The 26,484-nt window shown below is 35.0% G+C and overlaps 1 protein-coding gene across 3 annotated transcripts in view; it reads right to left on the bottom strand.

Annotated features, from left to right (window-relative positions):
- The window catches only part of ZCCHC7 (zinc finger CCHC-type containing 7), a 285,197-nt gene extending 262,389 nt beyond the window's left edge, over nt 1-22,808 (bottom strand). Inside the window, exons 1-2 of one of the 3 annotated variants that reach the window (XM_074201949.1) lie at nt 22,665-22,808; nt 15,021-15,648 (exon numbers count right to left, since the gene is read on the bottom strand). In XM_074201949.1, the coding sequence (XP_074058050.1) occupies nt 15,021-15,627 (607 nt within the window). In that variant the 5' untranslated portion in view covers nt 15,628-15,648; nt 22,665-22,808. Of the gene's footprint in view, nt 1-15,020; nt 15,649-22,346; nt 22,397-22,664 lie in introns of those variants that run through there. The other 2 variants (XM_074201948.1, XM_074201950.1) reach the window with 2 other exon arrangements.
- Between the last annotated feature and the right edge of the window lie 3,676 nt (nt 22,809-26,484).

Raw genomic sequence — 26,484 nt, 5'->3', positions numbered from 1 at the left:
TTTTTAATTTCCTAAACTTTATACAGTCTCACTGAAATGTCATTAAGTACAAGAGCTCTTGCTCTGGAGCTAACATTTTGCAATCAGGAAGATAAAGATTCAAATCCTTCCTCAAAGATACAAGAACTGGTTGACCCTGAGCAAGTTAGGTCACCTGGGAGGTTAGTTTTATAGAAGGTACTGTACTGCCTTGAGAGCATAAGTTGCTCACCAGACACATCCTACAGAGATAAGTCTTTTTCCCCACCTCCAAAAAAAAAAAGGAAAAAAAAGAATTTTTGTTCCTCCTTTAAATGTCAGTTATTAAAAAAAATTTCTTAATATAAAAGAATATTTTTTAAATTAATATGCTAATATTTGGTACCACTTTCTCAAGATATATATAAAGCAATAGACTTCTGTCACAACTTTTATAAAGTTGTCAACATATAATAATGACAAAGATAAGGATTCATAATGCAAAATTCTCTAAACTGGAAAAGTAAAAACTCCATAGACAAGAATCAGCAAAATATAGAGAACTGATTGAAACTTCCAACCCAAACTCTATGTCTATTTATATGCCTTTATAAATATATGCAAAATACTATATTATAAAAATGATTAGCATAATACATTTTCTACCTGTATGTGTGTTTAAAGGAAAAACTCTTGAACTTGAAATATACAATAATGATAAACTATATTTTGCTTGCAAGAAAGTCTAGACTTTAGATGATCTACGACACTAATCATTATTGACAGAAATTCTTGTGATGTTACATTTCCCAATAGTGCTAAAATTTTCCTTTTGCTTCACAATATCTCAAAATTTAAACTGTTATTGCTACTTAATAAATGAAACCAAGAACAAAATTAGTTTTTCTTCACAAACTCTTACGAATCTAAGTATAATACAGTAATTTTTTACTAATCTGGTTTGGGGAAGAGGTTGGAACAATCAAATATATGGTCTAAAAGAGAAAAGAGCAAATTAAAGAAACCAGAAGAAGAAAGATTCTTCTTTCCTTTTATCAATCCAAAAAATGGCAAAGTAAAAAAAAAAAGTGAAAAAGTAACCCAGAATATATGACCATGTAAGCATGGGCACTCTTGCAGAAAACCTAGTCTGTAACTCAAAGCCATGGGAAATTTAAATTAGAGGAAAGGTCCACAATAGGCAGGAAAATCTGTATAGATAAAAAAGGGATTGCTGAGACTGCAGGTATACTCACAGCCTGGAAGATCTTCAGATATTTCAAAAAAAGAACTTATTAGTTTTATTAATTTTTAATCAAATAAGAGATTCGAGAGGATCCATATTATATTATACTATATATATATTATACTATAAAGATGAACTTTTTTCTTCCTTAAAATATGCATTTGCATGTACTATACTTAGAAAGGGGGAGAGAAAAAAGGAATTCCCAATGCTTAATACTGCTCTGGGATACATGGTTGTGAGTGTGGATATGGGTAGTATGTAGGTGTTTATGTTTGTATACTGACTGTAAAAGCTTACACACAAGTGTTCATAAAGTTTTTTAAAAATTCATTAAGGCACTAAAAAGTGTCAACAGAGAGGGAAAAAATTTAAACCTATTAATTATTTAAACTTAAATGGAATGTTTAGAATAACTTCAAACAGACTCCTCAAGCACTGCAATTGAGAGGATATTCTCCTCCCCTATTAAAAAAAAAAGAAACACAAATAGTACGGTTTATATTTTTTTTCCTTTGATTTGTGGCAAAAAAAAAAATCACATCCTATCTTTACTAAAAATAACCTCTAAAACTAAGAAAAACAATTTCCCAATGTGAGGAAATCTTACAAAAGTGCCAGGTGATGACACTAAATAGAAACTTACTCACATTGACCTACACTTAGTAGTTGATGGATTTTAAGGTCATCTCTCTATAAAATAGAATTAAAATTTACACTGTAAAAGTTTCTTAAAGTTTTTTAGATTAAAATTATTTTTGACTTAATTATAACATTTCTTGTCTAAATTTATAAAAATATCTGGTTTCCAAGCCACACATTTACAGATAGCCAATTAGAAAATTATATTTAAATTCTCTTTTCCTATTTTCTATATTAATAGGATTCATGATTCAATGAAATAAGCATAAGGATGATAATGTCATTTAATCTTAGGTTCTTTTCATTATAAAATATAGCATTCTCAATATAAACCATTCCACAGTAAAGCAGTATCTCTAAAATGAAAACTTCATGAAAGGAAAATATTTGTGTAAAACTGAAAAAGTAATCAATTAAGCAAAGAATATTGTGATAGACACTGTGTAAGGTCTTTCTTTTCCAGATAGAATTGCAGTCAACTTTACATTTTTGAAGTTCCAATATTCAAACATCAATTAAAATGTGATCCAAATAAGTTTTATATTACATTTACCTCCATTAACTATTAAAATCAATCATATTTGATGGAAAAAAGAAAAAAATAGCCTGATGTGGAAGAGATACTGGAAGGAGGATAGGAGTGGAGGGAAGCAAATCCTACCAAGTGGGACTTTGTTTAAATTAAGTCAGAATTAAATTTCATTGGTGATCAAAAAATTCTTTGAAAAGCATAATTTGCTATTATTCCTAAATTAAAATAACACTAAGTCTTACTTTATGTTTTAACAGAGCATATTCCTTCAAATAAAGACTTATATTAGGCATTTTTCCAATTAGTTTTATTTGCTCTGTTTTCTACAAATTATCAACTTACTAAAATTTCCATGTTCTATAAAAATAGGCTAAATATTTAAAAGTTACAGGGCAAACCTCTACTCCATCCTCCCCTAGAATATTTTTTATAATCAAAGAAATAGTAAAATCAAATGAATCTTGCCAATACAGAAATAAAATCTAAGAGTTCTAACCATAATATTAATCTTACTTTTATCTTTTAAAATTTACAAACTTTTCTTTTTCCTTGAGAAAAATAAAAGAATAAAAAAAAATAAGCTTATTAGTTAGATAAAGGATGACTCAAGGGAAAAAATTTTTGTCTCTAATTATATAACCTTTTTTGGTCTTTCCATCAAATATATGCTTTCAAAAGGTACAGATGATACAATAATCTGTTCTGTTTTCTATTGTAATCTAATTGTTCTAACTAATAAAAACAGGCATTGAAATTTTCTATGAAGAATAACTGTTCAGGAAAATACATTTAAAATAACACTGTTAAAACACTATCAATTTGAAATCTATAATTTTTTTAGTATAAGCTACAGTTCTATCAAGAGTTAATGATTTATATTAATTAGCAATCAAGCCTATAATCTGATAAAACAAATATATTATTTTTTCATAACCTTAGACATATCTCTTTATAGTTTGGGGGAAGGGGGGGGGTCCTTGCACAAACTAGTGTCTACACATAAATCTATAATAATTTTCTTAGTGAGGAAAAATTAACTACCCCGAAATTCAGAGTTGCTTAGGTTTCTTATCTATTTACTTTTTTTAGAGACAACTGCAGAGCAGTAGGAAAAAAAATGAATTTGGAATCAGTAAGTTTTGATGATTAAAAGAGGTAGCAGGGAGGAGATAAACTTTTCAATGGCTCCTACTATGTGCCAGAACTTTGCGAAGTGATTTACAAATATTATCCCATTTGATTAAGATAAATTAATGTTAACACTAAGAATTTCTTTTAAAGTTTAAATCCAAATATAGCAAAAACATAGCCACAAAATTTACTTCTATTTCTAAAATCCTTGAATAATTTTTGAGGTGGGTGATAGGGCAGAGGCAGGAGAGAACTATGGGTAGGATCAATAGCTTTTAAAAATAATTTTACATGATAATATTTTAGATTAAAATTACTTTTGACTTAATTATAACATTCCTTCCCTAAATTTATAAAATACTTGGTTTCCAAAACACACATTTGCAAACAGCCAATTAAAAAAATTATATTTAAATTCTCTTCTCCTATCTTCTATATTGTTAGGATTCATGATTCAATGCAGTAAGTATAAGGATGATAATGTCATTTAATCTCTGGCTCTTTTTATTACAAAATAAAACATTCTCAATATATATACCATTCTACAGTAAAACCTGTATCTCTAAAATGGGAACTCCCTGAAAGGAAAATATATGTATAAAACTGAAAAAGTAATCAATTAACCTAAGAATATTGTCATAGACACTGTGTTAGACTTTAGCAAATTAACAATGATTATAGACCACACATGCATTTTATGTGTTAGTTTTTTTAGGAGAGGCAGGTAGCACTATTTAGACAAATACATTAAATCTCTGGATCAGGTAAAAAAAAGAACTTTTAAAAAAACAATCACTGCAATTTGTAAAAAAGTCTAGTTTGCAAAAGAATTTTCAAGATATTTTAATGACCAGTTGCCACTGAATTTGGTATACAGAATCATAAAGATTTTAGATCCTCAGAATCATAAACAATATATACATCTGAAATAACAAAAAATACTGGAATTTAGTCAAATCCAATTCTTGGAATTTATTTCATCCTTAAGAACTTAGTTCTGTTAGGAGGAAATGGATACTATATCTTTAACCAGATCACATATCATAAATATATTTGATGGAAAATTTAACTAAGGTGTTGATCAAGAGTAAAAACCAAAAAATTAGTTGAAACATCTTACATAATAAGGAATAGTTCAAATTGCTATTAAAAACCTAACCAAGACTGCTCTAACATTTTCCAAGTTTCTAATGGTTTTCAGACTACTGAACAATGACCATAAAAGGCTTTTAAGGTTCATTCCATTCACTAGCAAAGTTGAGATCGAACATTTTTATTTCTTCTTTTTCCTATGACAACTTAACCATAAACAGTGAATAGTAACAATATAAGTCATTATGTTAATTAGAAATTAAATAAAAAGATAGACTCCCAGTGGTCTATCATAAGATGACATGCTATTACACTAGAGTTTTGCAGTTTAAAAGCAGTCTTGGGAATTCTACAGCATGGCTCCCAAAAGCTAAGCACAAGACAAGAACTACTTCATGCAGTATTCAGGCATTATGCATCGAGTCCTCTGGTTTTTAGGTCACTTTGTTAACAATAATATAAACGGAAAAATGAAGTCATCTGTTCTATGGCAAAGAGCACTCTATTCTTAACCTGTTTATATCTCTGGAACACTTAAAGTAAGACTGGCAAAAGTCTTACAATGACTTTGTAACTTGTTTTAAATGTTTACTAATAACACTACCATTAATTTAAATTATCTCTTATGATCAGTTCTATTCTGAACCTTAGTTACAACATAACTAAATAACAGTATTAGATATAATAGCTTATCTTTTAAGAAGTGCCAAAACAATTTTCATTTTCCCCTTTACTGAGGCCAATATTCACAGTAATTAATTCAACTCATGATATTTTTGCTTTAAAAAACTGAAGAGCTTTTGTTTTTAAATTAATGACTATTTATAAACACTTTTGTAATATTGCTAGAACCAATCATATATTATCCATTTTAAATTTAGCACTATAATCTGCATTATTTGTGATGCTGCACATCAGGCTCACTAAAAATAAACCTAAAAGGAGATAGGAATTTTTTACTAGAACTAGGTACAGAGATAATTGTTTCAACTTTGCTTTCCTTCTGTTCAAACTTCCTGATTCTAATTAATCATACATATAAGCATCAATTGAGAAAAGATGCTGTAACTTTTAAAAATAATACTATTAATAGAAACAAAAGGAAAACAAAGACTAGAGTGTACATAAAAAATTTTAAACATTTTAAAGAGACATCTAAGCATTTGGAAGAGACTGGGCATATTTACTGATTAATTCTAATTCAACAGGATGCCAACTTTACAGTTCTGGCATCACCCTCAACCAATCTTCATTGGTGGTCTATAACAAATGAATACATGTTGTAAATTACAGATAGAAAAACAAAAAGATTTGCTTCTTCAGTCATGTACAAATTAAAACAGTTTGATTGTACTGGACAGACTTTGAGCAATGTGATGCCTTAAAAACACAAATTACCTTATCTATATGAGGGGTCATATAGGTTTCTTCTAGGGTATCAGGCTAACAAGACCGGAGAGAAAATTCATTTTGAAAATTTTAAAAACTCTTAAATCCAAAACTAAATCTACTTATATTTCTTCACTTTACCATAATAAGACATTTCCCAGGTTATATCAAAAGACCTTGGAGAAAAAAACAAAAGCTATGTCTTAAGAACTGATCCATAGTAAACAATCCCATACTAAATAATATACTTTATACTACTATTTAGGATTTCTGATGAATTTGCAGGTGGTCCAAAACGGGACAGACTCATATATAAAGCTGCATAAATTAGCCAGTTTTCAAAAACTGAAACAAAGGTGAGAACAGAATTGCAGAATAAGGGGGGGGGGGCAGCTAGGTGGAGCAGTGGGTAGAGCACCAGCCTTGGAGTCAGAAGGACCTGAGTTCAAATCTAGCCTCAGACAATAATTGCCCAGCTGTGTGACCTTGGGCATGTCACTTAACCCCATTGCCTTAAATAAAAAAAAATTAAAAATAAGAATTGCAGAATAGGCAGTAAGTATTTGAAAAGAATGAAATTTGAAAAGTATGTTGTTAGCTTAGCAACATCTCTGTTAACTCTTCCTCTAAATTTTAGCCCATGACTCTGAAGTAACTGAATAGAAAATTGATTTAAGGTTCTATATTTTTAAGCTGAAATATATAATTACCCCCCTATACCCAGAGAAAATCCAACAGCTTTCTCTGAGAAAAATGACAGTTCTTAAGTAGGCACTTTACATCAATCTTAAAGATATGTTCTCTATTGCCAATATTAAGTAACAAAAAAAAGGAAGAATAAAGTTTTTGTAAAGTGATTCCATGTTTTAATTGCCATGAATTCATAATTATCAAACCTACAGTCAATTAATTACAAAACTTTTCCTAGAAAAATCAAATATAAATGTGTTTCAGAAAGCAAGTTTCCCTGTTTCTTAAATCTGGGAAAATAAGAGATCAATGGGATAAGAGAATAACAAGGAAAAAAGGTGGTAGAAGGGTGGTTGGGGAAAGGCACTGGTCAGAAGCAAAACAGACTTTTGAGGAGAGACAGGCTAAAAAGAGAGAGAAAAAGAGAAAGCGATAAGGACAAAGGGGGAAACCTAGGATGGAGGGAAAATACAGTTTGTAACCATAACTGTGAATATTAATAGGCGGATTCACCCACAAAACAGAAGTAGATAGCAAATTATTAAAAACCATAATCCAACTATTTGTTTTTCTAAGAAACATACTTGAAACAAGAAAAACACACATAGAGTAAAATAAAGGGGCTAAAACATTATAAACCAAAATAGGGAACTATGGAATATCTTATTTGTCAGATCTATGGCTAAGAGAAGAATTTATGACAAAAAGAGATAGAGAGCATCACAGGATGTAAAATGGATCATTTTTATTATATTAAATTAAAAACTATTTTGCATGCAACAAATCCAATGCAGTCAAGCAGAAAACTGGAAAAAAAATTACAGCAAATTTCTCTTGATAAAGGCCTCATTTTCTCAAATATAAGAGAGAATCAGGTCAAATCTATAAGAATAAGATCACTCCCCAAATAATGAATAGTCAAAAGAATATGAGCAGGCAGGTTTCAGAAAAAAAGAAATAAAAGTATTCTAAATAACTACTGATTAGAAAAATGCAAAATAAAATAATTCTTTAGTACCACCTCACAATTATCAGATTGGTAAATATGACAGAAAAGAAAAATGACAAAGGTAGAAAGGGATATAGAAAAATTGGGATCCCAATGAACTGTTGGTGAAATTGTGAAGTATTGGTGAAGTTGTAAACTGATTCAACCATTCTAGTGAGCAAATTGGAACTATTCCAAAATTTGCATATTCTTTGATCCAGTAATACCACTACAGGGTCTGTTTCCCAAAGAGATAACGTTTAAAGGGAAAAAAAGGAAAACGACCTATATGTACAAAAATATTTACTGCAGCTCTTTTTGGGGTGACAAAGAATTGGAAATTGAGAGAAACCATCATCATCAATTCCCCAAAAAGTCAGGATTGACAAGTTGTAAAATATGATTGTGATGGAATACTACTGTCCTATAAGAAATTAACAATGTGAACTAATCCAACCTCTCTGGATAGCAATTTGGAATTATGTGCAAAGAGCAATAAAAATGGGCATACCCTTTGATTCAGCAATATCACTTCTGGGTCTGTAGCCTTGAAGAGATCATGAAAAAGGTAAAAATCTCACATGTCCAAAAATATTCAAAGCAAATCTTTTTGTAGTAGCAAAGAATTAGAGGTTAAAGGGAAGCCCATCAATTGGGAAATGGCCGAAAATTTGGGGTATATGGGTATGTGTTGGAACACTACTGTTCTATAAGAAATCATGAGGGACAGGATTTCAGAGAAGCTTGGAAAGACTTGCATGAATTGATGCGGAGTGAAATGAGCAGAACCAGAAGAACACTGTATGTACATGATCAGCTGTGATTGACTGGTTCATTTCAGCAGTACAATAATCAAAGGCAATTTTAAAAGACTTAAGAGGAAAATACCACCCATATCCAGAGAATGAACTGTAGAGTTTAAATGAAGATCAACACTTTATTATCAAGAACTCAACCCTGGAGTCAGGAGGACCTGAGTTCAAATCCAGCCTCAGACACTTAATAATTGCCTAGCTATGTGCCCTTGGGCAAGTCACTTAATTCCATTGCCTTAAATAAATTTTAAAAAAGAACAAATAGGATGATTTCATAAAAATCTGGAAAGACTTATATGAACTGATGCAAACTGAAGTGAGTAGAACAAAAAGAATATTTTGCATAGTATCAGCAATATTGTACAATGATCAATTGTGAATGATTTATTTATTTTCAGCATCAGAATAATCCAAAACAATTCTGAAGGACTTAAGATGAAAAATGCTATCCACCTCAAGTGAAAGACTGAGGAAGTCTGAACACAGATCAAAGCAAACTTTTTTACTTTAATTTTCTTGGGTTTTTTATTGTTTTCTTTCATAATATGGCTAATTTGAAAACATTTTGCATATCTGTACATGTATATTCTATATCAAATTGCCTTCTCAATGAGGGAGAGGGAACTCAAAATCTTAAAAATTGAATGTTTAAAATTATTTTTACATGTAATTGAAAAAATAATATATAAAAACTTAAAAATAAAAAATAACTTATTGGATATCAGTATTTCAGGAAAACTGAAAAATACTATTATTATATGAAAAAATGTTTATCAACTTCTCTATCTTTCACTATCACGTTATACATCTATCCCCATTACAAAAATGACAAATATATCAGTTTTAATTGAGAAAAAAGATCTGTGATTTTTAAGACAATTCCAATAACTTGTTCAACTCAAAACCTTAATCAATTAATAAAATTTCAATGACTGCCTGCTATACATTCAGGACTCAATATATACCTCTAGTCATATGACTTAACAACAATCATTAATGAAGAAAACTAAAGCTGTTCATTCATAAAATAGCTTAATGGGCCACTATTCAAGGCACAGTGCTCATTACCAAGAAGAAAAAGATATGGGCCCTGATCTCATGAAGTTTATGGAGAGATATGACATATTAAGTACCTTTTGTTTGAAATTGGAAATTCTGGAGACATCTACATTTAATTAGGGCTCTGTCATTTAAATGGAAAGATCCAGAGAGAATGGGGATATAACAGACAACTCAAGTTTAATACTGTCATGCATTACCATAGTCTAAGATACCTGAAATAGGTTTGATTTTATGGCATACCTCTCAAAAGGTATGTATTCCTGATCACTTGTGAGTTCTAAGATCCCTTCCTGCTTTAAATCAATGTGTCTATGGTGATTCTGTGAACTCCCATATAATTTAATACACAGCATATAACTGATAGTCACATATTCAATTTTATATCTTCAATGCCTAGTACAATAACCTGCACATAGTATGTCCTTAATTATTTGTATAGGCTAATAATGAATTAGCAAACACTTTTTTAAAATGTCTATATGAAATATTCACTGAACTACTTCTTTGTACAAGGAACTATACTACATCCTACATGGGGTTTTCAGAGTATGAATGAGATATGTCTGTCAAAAAGTTTTATATTTTTTTCTAAGCTATTACTGATTTAAAAAAATTTTCTTGCCAAGATTTCCTCTTAGTATGAAAGGATAAGAATGATCATTATTATAAAAGACAATGTCCAAAATGACACAACAAAAATTTTCATAAATTTTTAAAAAGCTGTTTTAAAGTTAATGAAATCATGCAAAGTACATTCTAATTCCACGTATAGTTATTTATAAAGGGATAATGATTATTTGAAACAAGAAAATATCAAATATTAATCTGTTTTCAATATGTCTTATTAATTGAAAAGAAATAGGATTATAGTATTAGCAGAGCAAAGGAATAAAATAGATTACATTAAGATATTTATAAAATACCTGATGGCATCAACTAATTTAGCTTGCAGTATTTGTTCTAATTCAAATTAGAAACAAAAAGTTAAAAATAAGGATAAATAGCAATATTAAGGATAATACACATGCAATATGCAATTAGTTTTATATATATTAGGTATTACTTAGGTCTTGGCATAACTAACATTTTTCACTGATGATCAGGAAACAGATATTTACATATGTACACAGAAATCAAGTACAAGCATCATTTTGTAACTCAAGTAACTTAAACAGAAGTAATGCTAAGTGGATAAAGAATTGGAAGATTTATGGGGGGCGGGGCAGCTAGGTAGAACAGTGGATAGAGCACTGGTCCTGGAGTGATGAGGACCTGAGTTCAAAACCAGCCTCAGACAATAATTACCTACTTGTGGGACCTTAGGCAAGTCACTTAAACCCACTGCCCTGCAAAAAGCAAAAAAAAAGAATCGAAGATTTGATTCCAAATCCTATATATCTGACATATACTAGCTAGATGGTCTTGGAAAGTTACTAAACTTTTCAATATCTGAACTGCTATTTAAGACTAGTAAGTCCAGAGTAAATGTTAATTTGCACTGGTAGCAAGAATTTCATCATCATAAATTCCCTCCACCAATGAAATAATACAAACAAGGAAGAAATTATTAAATAAAATATCATGTTAGAAAAATGTCAACAAATACAACTACAGAAATAAGTACAACAAAATCATAAGAATTAATCATACTACAGGTTTAAAACATGACTCTAAGACTCAACCAAGTGTGACTAACCCATGGTCTACATATATGGCCTTCAAAGCCCATTCATACGGCATTATTACATTTTATTATTATTATATTCATTGGTAACAGAAGTTTCACTAGAGTCATAAATAAATGCTAAATTCTATATGTGGCTCTTGACAAGTTTTTGTTGGGTGATATGGTTCAGAAGACCCATGTTTCCAACAAATATAATAAAATGTAATAATGCCATATGAATGGGCTTTGAGGGCCAGTGGCCCTACATGTGATTTAATTGTAAGTATGGTCCAAAACTTTAACCTCAGTTCCTAGTCCACCATTGAGCCACCTCAAATGCCCCCCAATTCCTTCTTTTAAGAGTACCACCATTTTCCAGCCTCTCAGGTTTGTAACTGGCATCATCCTTTATTCCTCACTTCTTAATCACCAATCCAATTGACTGACAAATCATACTCTCATATCATCTCTCTCCTTCAACCCTTTCCCTCTACTCACATTTACCACATTAGTTCAAGCCATCACCATCTTTTGCTTAAGACTAAGATCTCCTAATTGATCTTCTTCACTCAAGTTTCTACCCACTCCAGCCAATCCTCCACAATACTGCCAATATGATTTTCCTTAAGTGCAGCTCTAACCACATACCACTTTACTCATTAAAATTCAGTGACTCTATTATCTCTAGAATTAAATATAAATTCCAGTTAATTCTTAAAGTCCTTTACAATTTCGTCCCAATTTGTCTTATGGCCTCATTACATATTTCCCCCTTCTTACAATCCATAATCCAGCCAAGGTGTCCTTCACCACTATTCCTCACTTGTCACTCCTCTCCCATTCCTGTATCTTTGCAATGGCCAATGCTAACAATGCCTGAATACTGTAGAAAATCATGTAGGAAAATGTTCTATAAGCAATCTTACAGAAAACTTGTCATGCACACATCAATACTGGAAAAATGTGATTATAGATCTGGTTTCATTCTGCAAATGGAGCATTGAGGCTTTTGTCTCCTCAAAAGAATCCTCCTTCAGAGGTGGCTAGGTGGTGCAATGACTAGAGCACTGGCCTTGGAGTCAGGAGTACCTGGGTTCAAATTCGACCTCAGACACTTAATAATTACCTAGCTGTATGGCCTTGGGCAAGTCACTTAACCCCATGGCCTTGAAAAATCTAAAAAAAAAAAGAATCCTTCCCTCAAGATGTAATTCAAGCATCATTTTCTATACAAAGCTTTGTATTTTATTCTAGGAGTCCCTTCATTAAAGGGAGAATTCTTATTTTTATTGATGTTTATCCCTTATTTTCTACATCCCATTTGCTCCAGTTATATCCCTTTTGATACCCAGCCAATCATCTCTTAATGGCAAGAGAAAACTAATCAACATAATGGTGTCTGACATTATGTTCAATATACCACATTGTGCTTCCCATCTGCAATGGAAAAGAAAAATGAAACTCTATCTCTTAATGAGAAGGGGTTAGCCTGGACAGGGCCACTGATCACAATGAACTATTATTCCACTTTTTCTCATCTCAAGTCCACACTATTCACTTACAACCTGTCAACTTTACTATCATATCACCTATCATCCTACACATAAAATTTCATTTTCCTCAATGACTTCAGAACCTATTTTTCCCTCCATAACTCATCTCCTACCATCATCTTCAGGGAGTTTAACTAATACAGAAAACTATCCTAGGACATCCCAGTTCCTATTTAAGACTAATCTATGTATGATATCACAATTCTTCACTCTAAACTAGGTGTGTCTAACCAGGTGTAGTTTGTTTTTATGTTCATTGGTGGTCTAAGTTACATTTTATTCATGAATGGGTACTTAATTTTATATATGGCCCTTGAGGGCTTTTTGTTGGGTTATGTGTCCCAGAAGAGCTAAAAGGCTGGACATCCCTGTTTTAAACTATAATACCAAGTAAAAAGTACTCCTTCCTCTCTTAAAAATCTTTTCCATCAGTTTTTAGCTTTTCATTCACACTACTGCCTATACCCTATTTTTAGCTATCTCATTCCCACATGATAAAAAGCCACCAGTACTAAAATGCCTGATCATTCCCTCGCTCAAAAAATTTAAATGGTTCCTCAATGCCTATACAAGTCCACTCCTAAGTTTTTCATTCAATATCCTCTATGATATGACTCCAACCAAGTCTTCAATCTTCTCCAATGTCGAATACTTAGCCTTCCTCCCCTCTAATCATACTAGTCTACAAACTGTTCCTGAACTAAAGTACAAGCTCTGCCACTTACTATGTGACCTTGGGCAACTCAGCATCTCCAAACTGCATATCTCTGTATTACAGATAAATATTAGATTATATAGATAAAGCACTTTTAAAACTATAAAATGCTCTATAGATATCAGTCATCATATTGTCATTATTTTTTAATAAATGTAGTTACTTTTAGTCTAATTTTTAAAAGTCTGATAAGTTTGAAAATTCTCAAATATTGAGTTTCAGTAGCTAAGGAATACAAGAAAAATATGCTTATAGTTTATAATAGTTAAAATATAAACAAACAAAACCAATGTCAGCATCACATACGTAAACACTGAACCGACTTGAATTTTGTAATAATCAAGGTAGGTAACTATATATATATAGTTGAGACGCAAGTTTTTTCTTTCTTTGGGTTCAATTTAAACCTATGGATCAAAACATATACTATAGCTTGTTATATAATCCTACTTATTTGTCAATAGATTTGTTTTCTGGCATATATATATAAATGTTGTCCTCCTTTTAAAAATAATTGTTACTTATTACTGACCGTGAAACATGACCTATAAGAAATATAGACCTGCTAATTTAGAACACCTTCTTGCTTCTGGCCCATTTTACTCCTCCTTTGTTTTTCAAAATCCAGTTCAAGATCCATCTAATAATAACTAACAGTAAGTTTTCAAAGTCCTCTGAACTTCCATTTTATATACTCATATCATTAATTTACTATTTATAATGACATTGTTAATTATTTCTTGCATACAAACACTGTTTTCATCTCCCTGAAGTCTGGAAATATTCCTTATACTTTTGAATCTATTTCCCCACAGTCTCTTATCTACCAGGCTCTGAAAAAAATTTTTTTAAATATAAAACACAAATACATCTCTCAGTATTTCAGGCTTTTTCTATTCATCAGACTTACTTTAACAACAGCTTACCTAATGTTTCAATTCTTTGCTTCTATATTCTCATACCCACCAAACATCATGGAAAACTTAGGATCCTGAGTTTTCAATGCTAATGCTTATTCTGACAATGTAAACTGTGAGTTCTTAAGACTCAAGGAAGCCAAATTCATTACACTGATATCCCTAAAGCTCCACATAGTTTTCTTCTTTATTGTCTGACCACAAGGTTAAGTACTCCACTTGTCTTGTAACAAAGTTCTAATTTTTTTCCTAAGTAAGCTACATAGTAGAAGAATATTCTAATAAAGAAAGTATAGGACTGGTGCTGAATGGGCTTCAACAATGTAGTGGGAGAACTAATTTATAAATGTTTCAATTTTGAAACTCTGAAATTCTGCAATACTAACATCATGGGGCAGAACCATGTATTAGAGACATCTTCAGGTGAAATAACAATGAAAGATAAAATGGTAAAGAATAAAATTAACAATGAAGATTTATAAGATTCTAACCTATTGTGAGGGTCACAAGATCCCATTCACTCGCTTTAACTATTATAAATGAATCTCTTTAGAGGTAATGGTGCCTCTCATTGATGAGAGATGGTGATTAATAACTAACCAAAATGGGTAAAATTGTACTAACCTTCAACAACAGAGGTTTCACAGCCCACAAGGTTGAGAAGAATGTTATCATCTTTGTCATCTACTTCACATTCCAGTAACATCCAGCTCTCCACATCACTTTCTTCACTTTCAGAGATGGTAATCTCCTTCTCTTCGTTTGAACTATCCTCGATAACCATAACTTCCTGAATCGCATTAGATCTCTTTCCACGTTTAGACTTCTTAATAACTCTCTTACATTTCTTTCTAGACAATTCATCAGAATGCTGATCACACTGACTTTCCAAAACCTGGTTTCCTCTCTTCTTTCTTTTACATCTGTAGACACTATCTTCATCAGACAGAGAGATGACCTCTGAACCATCTGATATCTGGATGACATCAGTATCTGAAAGAACAATTAAGTTCTTCTGGTTTGTCTTTTTAAGATTTAATGACTCAGGATCCTCAGAGCTTTTTTCATCATTTTCTTCCTCCCTTGTGATATCACCAAGGTCCTGTGCATAATGTACTTGGCCATAGAGTTGAAATTCCACTTCACTATCAACACTCAGTTCACTGGATGATTCATCTCGGTAAAGGTCATCCTCATATGCTTCTATATTCTCATATCCACCAAACATCATGGAAAAGTATCGACCTTAATGCTGTAAAAGACAGTATCATACAAAAGACATGAGTATTCAGAAACATAGTCATGTTATTATAAAAGCAAAATCAGAAAAATTGATAGCCCTGTGAATTAATCTTTTTTAATGGCTTTTCACTTAACCATAAAATAACTTTAAAAATTTAAAGGAAATACTATGGCTTCATTAAATATGCACATTTCTGATACCTTTATGCACCGATGCCTAACATTCTCAATAATAAATAAATAACAAAATGTCAGGAAAATGTTTTTATATTTATATATTTTAAAACTTATTTAAATACACAAGAAAAAATTCACAGGCAACATTGGGAGTTTAACTTTGGAAGCACAGTTTAACAAATTCAGAGAGCTATAAAATTCTGAGTGTAAGGGCGCCTAGGAACATCTGGTCCAGTACCAACATTTAAATTAAGACACTGAAGCCTCCAGAATGACTTATGGTCATACAGGTAATATCAGAGAGTCTAGATCTGAACCCAAGGCTTTTGTCTCCAAACCTAGCGGTCTTTTTTGCATTAAAAGATACATTACCTCTTTTGAGTGGTCATCAAGAAGGAAGGGTATCTTTCAAAGTAATTCAAACTATTCCATTAAGATCATCACTTTCCTCATCAGAAAAACTGGATCACTTATCTGGGAAGATAGGACCTCAGAGGCCATCTAGTTCAACCTCTTTATTTTACTTATGCCTAGGGAAGTTAAGTGACTTGCCCAAGGTCCACAAGTAGTAGTGAGAGAATCTGAATCCAATTCTGCCTCCAAAACCACACAGCAGGGGCCTTAAGGGTAGAATTTCCAGAGATAAAAGTGTTAAAATCTACAGGATATGGTCTCTGGTCTGGCAGCAAGATGGCTGGTGAAAAGATCCCCAACCTGGGAAGTAGGGAGGAAAATATAACAAAAATAAAATAAAATAACATGTTTAATGAAGCAGAACTAGACTTTTTCCCCCCTTTGATCTTCATCCATCTTGACCTCTTTAACAGAGTGAATACTCCTGCATACTCTCTCCTCTGGGTTTTTGTGACACTGTTCCAATGGCCTCTTTGCCATCTTCTTTCTTCTTAACCTCTCTGCAGCATTTGATCTATTAAGCAAACTGTCCTTCTTAATACTCTCTTTTCTCTAGGTCTCCTTCTATCCAATTGTTCTTTCTCAATCCCCTCTGCTGAGTCTTCACTCAGAACATGCCTTCCAACCCTAGTTGTCCCACAAAGTTCTGTCCTGGGCCTTCTCCTCTTCTCTTCTCCCTTTATACTACTTCACTACTTGGTGATGTCATCAGCTTACTTGGATTTAATTACAACCTCTATGCTGATGACTCTCAAATCAACCTATCCTGCCCCTATCTCTCTACTAACCTCTCACATTTTCAACGGTCTCTCAAACAACTCATCCAGGAGACATTTTCAATTAAAAATGTTCAAAACTCAACTCATTATCTTTCTCCCTCTAGTCTCCCCCCTCCTCCATTTCTCTATTACTGTAGAGGGCAACACCATCCTCCTAGTCCTTCAGGGTCACAATCTAGGTATCATCTTTGCTTCTTCTATATCCCTCAATACCCCCTTCCCCCCACTAGCAATATCCAATCTGTTGCCAAGACCTGTTGATCTCACCTTTGTAACATCTCTCCTATATACCCTCTTCTCTCCTTTAATACAACTCTGGAAAAGGACTTGATTATTGAGATAGCAAGCTTGTGACTCTGCCTACCTCAAATCTCTTTCCACTCCAATCGATCCTCCATTCAGTCACCAAAGTGGTCTTATCGTGTCATTCAATAAAGTCACTCACGTACTAATTCCACTGGCTCCCTATTGCCCCCAGGATCAAATATAAAAATCTTCTTTTTGACATTCAAAGGTCTTCATAACCCTCCAGTCTTTTTATACTTTACTCCCTTCCATGGTGCTTACTCTGATTACACTGGTCTTCTGTTCTACAAACATGTCCATCTCTTGCCTCTTAGCATTTTCATTTCTCCAGCAGGCCCCCCCCCCCATGCCTTGAATGCTGTCTCTTCTCATCTTCACCTACTGACTCCCCTGGTTCTCCTCAAATTCCAACTAAAATTTAGCCTTGTATAGGAAAGCTTTCCTAACTCTTAATTCTAGTGCATTCCTTCTTTTAATTCTTTTCTATTTCAATCTGGTATACAGCTTATTTGTACTTGAGTATTGTTCCCCTGCTCTCCATTATATTAAAAGCTCTTTGAGAACAGGGATTGTTTTGGTGCAGTGGATAGAGCACTGGCCCTGCAGTCATGAAGATGGGAATTTGAATCAGATCTCAGACACTTGCCAACTTACTACCTGTGTGACCTTGGACAAATCTCTTAACCCTGACTGCCTTACATCCAAAGTCATCTCCAATCCTCCTGATTCATATCTGGCCACTAGCCCCAGATGCCTCTGGAGGAGAAAGTGAGGCTGGTAAATTAGCACAGAACCCCCTTCACTCAAATTTAATTCATGTGCTTCTCATAGCACCCTCCCTGATGTCATAGCCTTCTTCAAAAATGAAGGACAGGGGCAACTAGGTGGCACAGTGGATAGAGTATCAGCCCTGGAGTCAGGAGGATCTGAGTTCAAATCAGACCTCAGTCACTTAATATTTACTTAGCTGTGTGACCTTGGGAAGTCACTTAAACCCACTGCCTTGCAAAAAAAAAAAAAACCACATTATTCCCAGTGTTTAATTCAGTGATCAGTTCTAAGAAGTACTCAACATGTGTTCACTGACTGATTATTCTCCTTCCTAGATGACTACTCCTTTTCCTTAAAGCCTCCTCTGCTTATACCTTCCTTATTACTATAGGGAATTACTATTATCAGAAACTCCTTCCAGTCTCTCAAGGTTGCAACCTAGGAAGTGCTTTCCCAGATGCTTCACTATCTCTTGCTCCTCCATATCTACTCTGTAAATTTTATCTTTGTAACATCTCCCCATATGCCCCCTTCCACTTTGAGACTGCTACCAAGTACAGACTCTCATCATCTCATTTCTTGATTACTGCAATAGCTGGCTTGTGGGCCTGCCTGTCTCAAGTTTTTCTCCACTTCAATTCATCCTCCCTTCAGACACCAAAGTGATTTTTCCTAAGCACAGATCCTACCACCTATCAATAAAGTAACTCACTTACTCAAACTTCATTGCTTCCAAAATCAAACGTAAAATATTCTTTAGTCCTTAATAACCTAATGCCCTCCTACCTTCTCAGTCTTTTTAGCCTTTACTTTCTGCCAGGTATTTTTTTGATCCAGTAACACAGGTTTCCAGGAAGTTCTATATACAAGATAGTCCGTTCTTGTCCCAGGGCATTTTCTCTGTCACTCAAGCCTAGAATTCTTGCTCCCTTAATCTCAACCTGCAGTTCTCCCAACTTTAAGCTCCCAGAGGGCAGGGTTGTCTTTTGCCTCTATTTCCCCAGGGCTTTGGCACAGTGTTGGGCACACAATAAATATTGATTGATCAAGTTTAAATCTGGCCTTAAGACACTTAGTAGTTGTATGACACTGGGAAAATCACTTGACCCCTGCCTTTGTTTCCCTTCCTGCAAAATGAGGATCAGGACAGACTGCCTCCCAGGGTTATGTGAGGTAGAATCCCATAATCTTATTAGAGGATGATTTAATGTCTATTCCCTTCTTTCCACCAGGCTATGATAAATAAACTATACAGTGAAATGACATACACTATGAGCCATTCATTTCTTCCACTTAATCAATATAACAATATAATCTAAACAATGTCAGGGAAAGACTTAATGTCCAGATTCTTTACTCAAAGTATCATTAAGAGTTTATATATTCTGATTTCTTCTTCCCCAAAGCAGACCAACTGAGATTTTACTCACTGTAAAGGTTAGAGTTTACTTGTAATACTTTTATATAATAGATCCCTCAGGTCCCTCTACTATTACAACTTGACTGTGACTATCTGAATTATAATTTTTATAACTTTTATCAGTTCATATTGAAATGCTAGCCTCTGTAGAATTTGTGCACCTTAAAAATAGAAAAATTAGTCCTTTTCACTCTTCTTTAACGGAAAATCTAGTTTTTTAAAAAAAATCAAAAAGAATTATGCTTTAATTAAAGTTCACATGGGATCCATAAGACTATACAACAAAGAAAAAATTAAATACCTAAATTACAGACTTAAAATTTTGAATTCCTCTTGTAATATTCCTAAAGGGAAAGGATAAAGAATATGGCCATAGGCACACCCATGTATTTATGCCAAATGTAAACTACAGACACATAATAAGATCTGCTAAAACTCTTATCTGAGCCTGTTACTGAAACACTGGAAAATAAATTTAGCATTTGGGCCCCTGTGGCCTTTGATTAAGAGGATTTTTATACCTTCATACTTGAAAGCTGTGCTTACCAGAACTAGCAATCTGTTTAGTTAATGTATGCCTGCTCAGAGATTTGCCTGAGGCTTTTTAGTTTGTGTTACAACTCTAATTAAATTCAAATGTATTTAATTTGCTTTAAGAAAAGTTTTCATGGAAGTATATAAAATGTTTATCATTTGCTCTAGACTCTTCTTTATAAATGTGAAGAATTCCCAATACTTTCCTAAGTAATCAGAGATGTAGAAGGGATAAAATAAGTCTTTCACATGCTATTTGTCAAACTATAAAATTACATTGATTTAAACATCTGAAATGGTCTTATAGGTTATCTCATTTTCTTGAAGATGAAAAGTATGAGGGACTTCGATGGAATAGTAATTCTTAATTAGGAGGGAAAATCTACAGCTGAGTTAGTTTTTTCAAGTCTCACTTTATTTAAGAACATACTAGAAGGTCTCTGACAAAAGTCACCAGGCAGCTAGGTGTCAGGAGTGGCGAGGTGGCGCAGTGGATAGAGCACCAGCCCTGGAATCAGGAGTACCTGGGATCAAATCTGGCCTCAGACACTTAATAATTACCTAGCTGTGTGGCCTTGGGTAAGCCACTTAAGCCCATTTGCCTTGCAAAAAAAAAAAATCTAAAAAAAATTATCACAAAATTCTAAATAACTAGTCTTGGTAGTACAGTTATGTTGAAAGCAAAGAAGCATCAAATGACAAAAGAAGACTTTTTATTGCTTAATAATTTTGCTTAACACCATATACTTAGAAGCACAATTAAAATGGGATACAAGTCCTCAAGTTCTACAAAACAACAAATATCTAGGACAGTGTAATAGAAAAGACCCAATTAAAAGTAGTAGATATTCATTACCTTCGATATTAACTATTAATTAAAAAAACTATACAACCTAACTTACATAGGCTTACACAGGTTTTCATTAATAATCTCTAAAGTCACTTTCAGCTCTCAAATGTTATCCTATGATGTGCTCTTATTTTCCATTACAAGTCCAAGAAGCAAGCTACCTACAGAATAACTGTTCTATTTTTCCACATAAACAAACTGTCTAGATGTACCCCCTTTTTATTTTACCGACTCTTTGAGTAAATTCAACTAAGGTAAAGAAAGGGTATAGAATTAGCTTATAAATTTATTTTTTAAAAAGGTAACTAAAGGGTGGCTAGGTGGTGCAATGGATAGAGCAGTCCTGCAGTCAGTATTACCTGAGTTCAAATGCAGCCTCAGACACTTAATAATTACCTAGCTGCATGGCCTTGGGCAAGCCACTTAATTCCATTGCCTTGCAAAAAAAAAACCTAAAAAAAAAGGTAACTGGAGAAGTCTTGTGTCCTCTTTTCACCCTAAAATTTCTAATACACATTGAACCCCTGTCAGCATGACAGCAAACTGAAACCACACAAAGTCTGACATACTAAAACAAAAGAAATAAATATGCTTAAGTAATTCCTGCCAGGGGCGGAAAAGTGTGAAAATAGTGACCACAAACAGGAGAAAGATGAAAAAGATCTTGAGAGTGAACAAATGGGGCTGGGCTAGTTTAATATCCCAACTGCCTTTGAAAATAGATCTTCTGGGGGGCTAGGTGGCACAGTGGACAGAGCACCGGCCCTGGAGTCAGGACTACCTGAGTTCAAATCCTGTCTCACACACTTAATAATTACCTAGTTGTGTGGCCTTGGGCAAGCCACTTAACCCCACTTCCTTGCAAACCCCCCCCCCCCAAAAAAAGAAAAAGGAAAAAAAACAAAGACATTCTCCTTCCTTCCAATTTTTCTGCCACTTGGCCTAAAACAATGCTACAGATATTATTCCCATAAATATAGGAAGAAAAGAAGCTATTATATGTAGGGATTTTATAGCAGTTCTTTTCTGGTGGGGGGGTGCTGGAGATGGAGGGGATGAATAAACTGTGCCATGTGACTGAGATGAAATGCTCTTCTATTATGGGAAGCGAAATTTTCCCACCACTTCCTTTCCTCTCTTCAGGACCATTAGACAATCTCTAACCTAAATCCCCCCCTCACCAGCACCTCCTCCACGGGCCCCCCAAAATTCCCACATTATGTGATGAGTGTCACCGTTCCTTCGCCTCCTCCAGTCCCTAAATAGCAAATAATGAAAAGAGTACTACCGTGTTCTCAAACAATCAAGAAGTTTTACAATGGGGGGGAAGCACTTTTTGAGGGTGCAAAAAGGAGGTACGGAAAGAAGGTTCAAGATCTCCTCAGCTTTTTGAAGTTTCCTTAAGCTCTTTTAAGTGTGCTCGGGAATTCGGCCTGCGGTGGCCAAAGCCGCCTCACCTCAAGCCGGGAGGCCGCCGCCCGAGGAGCCCCGGGAGCCCCCACCCACCCCCAAAGCGGACCAGCCCGGGGGCGGGGCGGGACGGGAGGAGGGAGGCGCCCGCCCCGCCCCGCCCCCGCGGAGCCCCGCCGGGAGGCTGCGTGGAGGCCGCTGCCCCGGGCCGGCCCGCGCCGGCCGGTGGGGGAGGGGGCGGCCGGCGCGCCGAGCGGTGACTGACGGGCGGCCGGGGACGGCGGGGGGGGCGGGAGGGCGAGGGGGCGCGCGTGCACACGCCCGAGCCGGGACCCCTTCGGAGGCGGACCGGGGCCGTCACATACTCACTGCCGCGGCTGCGACCAGGAAGCACCAACCAGGAACCGAATCGCTTAGAGGAACGGGGAGGGCGGGGACAAGCTCGCAGGGGGCGGAGCCTCGCGCACGTACTACGGCTCCGGAGACGTACTTCCGGGGGGAAAAAGAAACATTTTCCGCGCATGCGTAGAGCCGGACGCGTGTCTTCCTCCCTTTCAAACTCCCTCCTCCCCTATCCCTTTTCTAAACTCCCGGATGTCGTTGGACCCGTCTTCTTTTCGCTTCTCTGGACCCCCAAGAGTTTCTTCGCCCTGGAGCCGGGGGACCTCAGGAGACTGTGTCAGTGAGGCCGTCTCCAAGAGCCCTGGCGCCGGAATGGGCCCGTCATTGTTGCGCGTGACAATGAGGGCTCGAATTCTCGGGGCTGAGACTGAGATTGGGAGGAGAGGAATGGGCGAGTGACCGAGACTTCCACGGCCAACTACAATTCCCATGATGCCGCAGGAGCGAGCCCCGGATGGCCTCCGCTTCCCCAGCTGGGGGGGCTGAAATCAGAAGCAGGAGCTTTTCCCATCCTTATGTTTGCCACCGGGATTCTCTCATTCTCCCATGGGGAAGACCCGTCCAGACCCCAAATTTGCTAAATGGGGGCCCCTCGTGAAGCTCCTCAACTCAAGCGGTACTGTTTCTTAATAGTGAAACTTACAGCTTTATAATAATTAAACCTTAAACTATTAATTAAACCATGATTGTTAAACCTCAAAGTGTTCAATTGTGAATTAAATGGATGTCCAACTCACCTCATTCAGATGTGATTTCAGACTATTAAATTCAAGCAATCAGTAAAAACTCATCCTATTAAACACTAGGGAAACAAACAGGAGCAAAAGACAGTCCCCCCCCTTACAAAAAAACCTAATATCTGACTAGGCAAACAACATGAAAACGAGTACCTACATAGCAAGTTACATACAGGATAAATAGATCATAAAAGGAGGCATGCACTAGGCTTTGGGATTTTAAAGGAAGCTAGACTGCAAGACTTGGAAGCAGGAAGGCTGATCTTCATGAATTCAAATTCAGCCTCAGACACTTAACAGGGGGACTTAACCCTGTTTACCTCAGTTTCCTTATCTGTAAAATGAGCTGGAGAAGGAAATGGCACTCCCATATCTTTGTCAAGAAAATTCCAAAATGGGATCACAAGAATGGAACACAACTGAACCACAACAAAAGAGATCAGTAGAAAGAGCAGAAAATTTCTAGAGATCACTTAAGTCTCCTATTCAATCAGAAATATATAGGATAACCTTTCTCAATTCAACAAGAACTTAAGTACCTACTATCTCCCCTGCATCCCCTAGAAACAAGTATTACAAAAACAGAAACAAAAAACAAAACCTGGAGCTGGTAGTCTATTGGAAAACTAAGCCAGTAAGCATTTTTAAGGGTGTAGGATGTGTCCCTTTGCCAACTGGGAAAAACACTTATGTGGGTATATAGTTCTAGCATTTCATAACTGTATGACTCCAACCTTAAAGTTAAAAGAGATTTTAGATATCAGCTAGTACAACTCCCTCATTTTTATAGATAAGCAAACTTGGGTTCAAGAGAGTCACATGTCCAAAATTACACAGATCCTTGTATCAGACCCTGAATTTAATTCTAATTCCTCTGACTCTAGAGCTATTGCTTTCACTGGACTTCTAACACCCAATCCATTACTTTTTCCATGAAACAATGTTGATATAGCTTTTCTCAGAACCATTAATCTTTTTCCTTTATCCTGTTTTATGTGGGCAAGACTTATCTCCTCAAGAAAATTATAAACTCCTGGAGGGCAGGGACTATTATTCTACTTTGGAATACATTAGAATAGCTATAATATGATTGCTATATTTATATAAGGTACTCAAAAAACAATTATTGATTTATCTAGAAAGTATTTTATAATGGATACTTTTTAGGAATCTAAGCACTTGGCAACCTGCTTGATTTGGAATGCTTGTGCTATAACACTATTTGAATGTAATATAAGAGAAGCAGTGAATGCATGTTTATAGCATCTTTGTGGCAGCAAAGAAGAGGGACCAAAGTAGATGCCCTAATGGGAAATGGCTAGGTAAATTGTGGTACATGAATATAATGAAATATTGCTGTACTGTGAGAGACAATGAATATAATGGATACAGAGAAGCACAAGGGACTTAAGTGAACTAAGGCAAAGTGAAGTAAGTAGAACCAAGAAATCAATAACCACAATGACCACAACAAAAAATGTAAACAATCAAAAATGAATGTTGAAAAATTACAAAGAATAAACATAGCTCCATAGAGAGATTATGAGAAGAGGGAAGGAAGGGAGGGAAGAAGTGAAAGAAAGAAAAAGGCAAAGATAAGAAAACAAACTGATCTTTTCCTCTTCTGTTTTTTTTTAAATTCTTTTTCTTTGTTTTATGAAATGAATATCAAGAAGGAAGAAGGTTAATGATATGTAAAAGCATGAAATATAAGAACAAAATATGAACAAAAAAATTTTAAGGGAAGGAAGTTGGTGTAGTGGATAGCAGGCTGACTTTGAAGCTAGAAAGATACTGGTTTATGTCACATCTCTGCTATATTCTGACATGCCTGTCAGTGCTCTGAGAACTCCTCTAAGACTAAGTTTCAGAGAAGGTGCCTACTTGTATGGATAGAAGTAGTTTTCTCACCAGAGTCCCCAGTACCAATGAAATCACTGGTTGTGTCCTTATCTTTAAAACCTAGCATAATTCCATAAAAGATTTTGCTCTATTAAATTTATTGGATCTTCAAACATGATAGCTGGAAGTTGTTTTACTGAACACTTAATACAATTCTTTCATTTTATGGATGAGGGAAGTAAGATACCAAAATATAAGTGATTTACTCAAAATTATACAACTTGTTAGGTACAAAGATGCATTAGAACCCAGAATGCATTATAACTTTTTTTCAAGTACTCTTTTCATTAAAAAAAAAAAAAGAAATTGTTGGGTTAAGAAGGAAATTTGATTGAGCAAATTATTCAGTTGTCCTCTCCCAACTGTGTTGGCATAGTAGGACTTGTTCAGTGAATTAAGGTTTTTGAGAGAATGCTTAAGAGCCAGTCAGCAATGCTAATAGAGAAGACACAAAGGATTCATTAGCACATAGAACTGAAGTAGGGAGTTATGGGAATATGATACAGGGAGTTATGGACATAGTAATATTGCAATTGGAAAGAAATTTTGCAATTTTTTACACTGTTAAATTCTGTCTGAGGAGAAAGAAGAAATATTTGTCTAGTTAGAAAAATGTTATCTGCTCCTGTGATAAAAATTGACTCCTATTGTTCCATTGTTAAATGTAAATTTGTAACCTCTTCTCATTTACATCCTGCCCCGCAATTTCCAGCCTTTTACCTGGTTTCTCCTGACCCTTCTGCATCCAGAGAGTGGGCAAGACTATAAAAACCTGGCCTGGACTCCCCTTCTGGTGTGTAGGCTCACTTGAGTCTCAGTCCAATCAGTTCTCCTGGCTGTCTTTCTCTTTCTCTGTCTGTCTGTCTGTCCCTCTCTTACTCAAATCTTGCCTAGCCTCTGTTATTCTCCTGCCCTCAAGCAGATTACCAACAACTTGCTGCTTCTCCAAGAGGAGAAAATAATTTTAATTTGTGCACTTTGCAGCCTTGTAAAATAAGTCCTGGGAGGTTTTAAGATCCCAGTGCTGTATGTGAATTCTTTCACCTTTCAGGGCCTCTCAATCTTTTTTTTTTTGGTTGCAAGGCAATGGGGTTAAGTGGCTTGCCCGAGGCCACACAGCTAGGTAATTACTGTGTCTGAGGTC

Source organism: Macrotis lagotis, chromosome X, assembly GCF_037893015.1.
Source record: "Macrotis lagotis isolate mMagLag1 chromosome X, bilby.v1.9.chrom.fasta, whole genome shotgun sequence".
NCBI lineage: Eukaryota > Metazoa > Chordata > Mammalia > Peramelemorphia > Peramelidae > Macrotis > Macrotis lagotis.
This window is presented reverse-complemented; position numbering and strand designations above follow the sequence as displayed.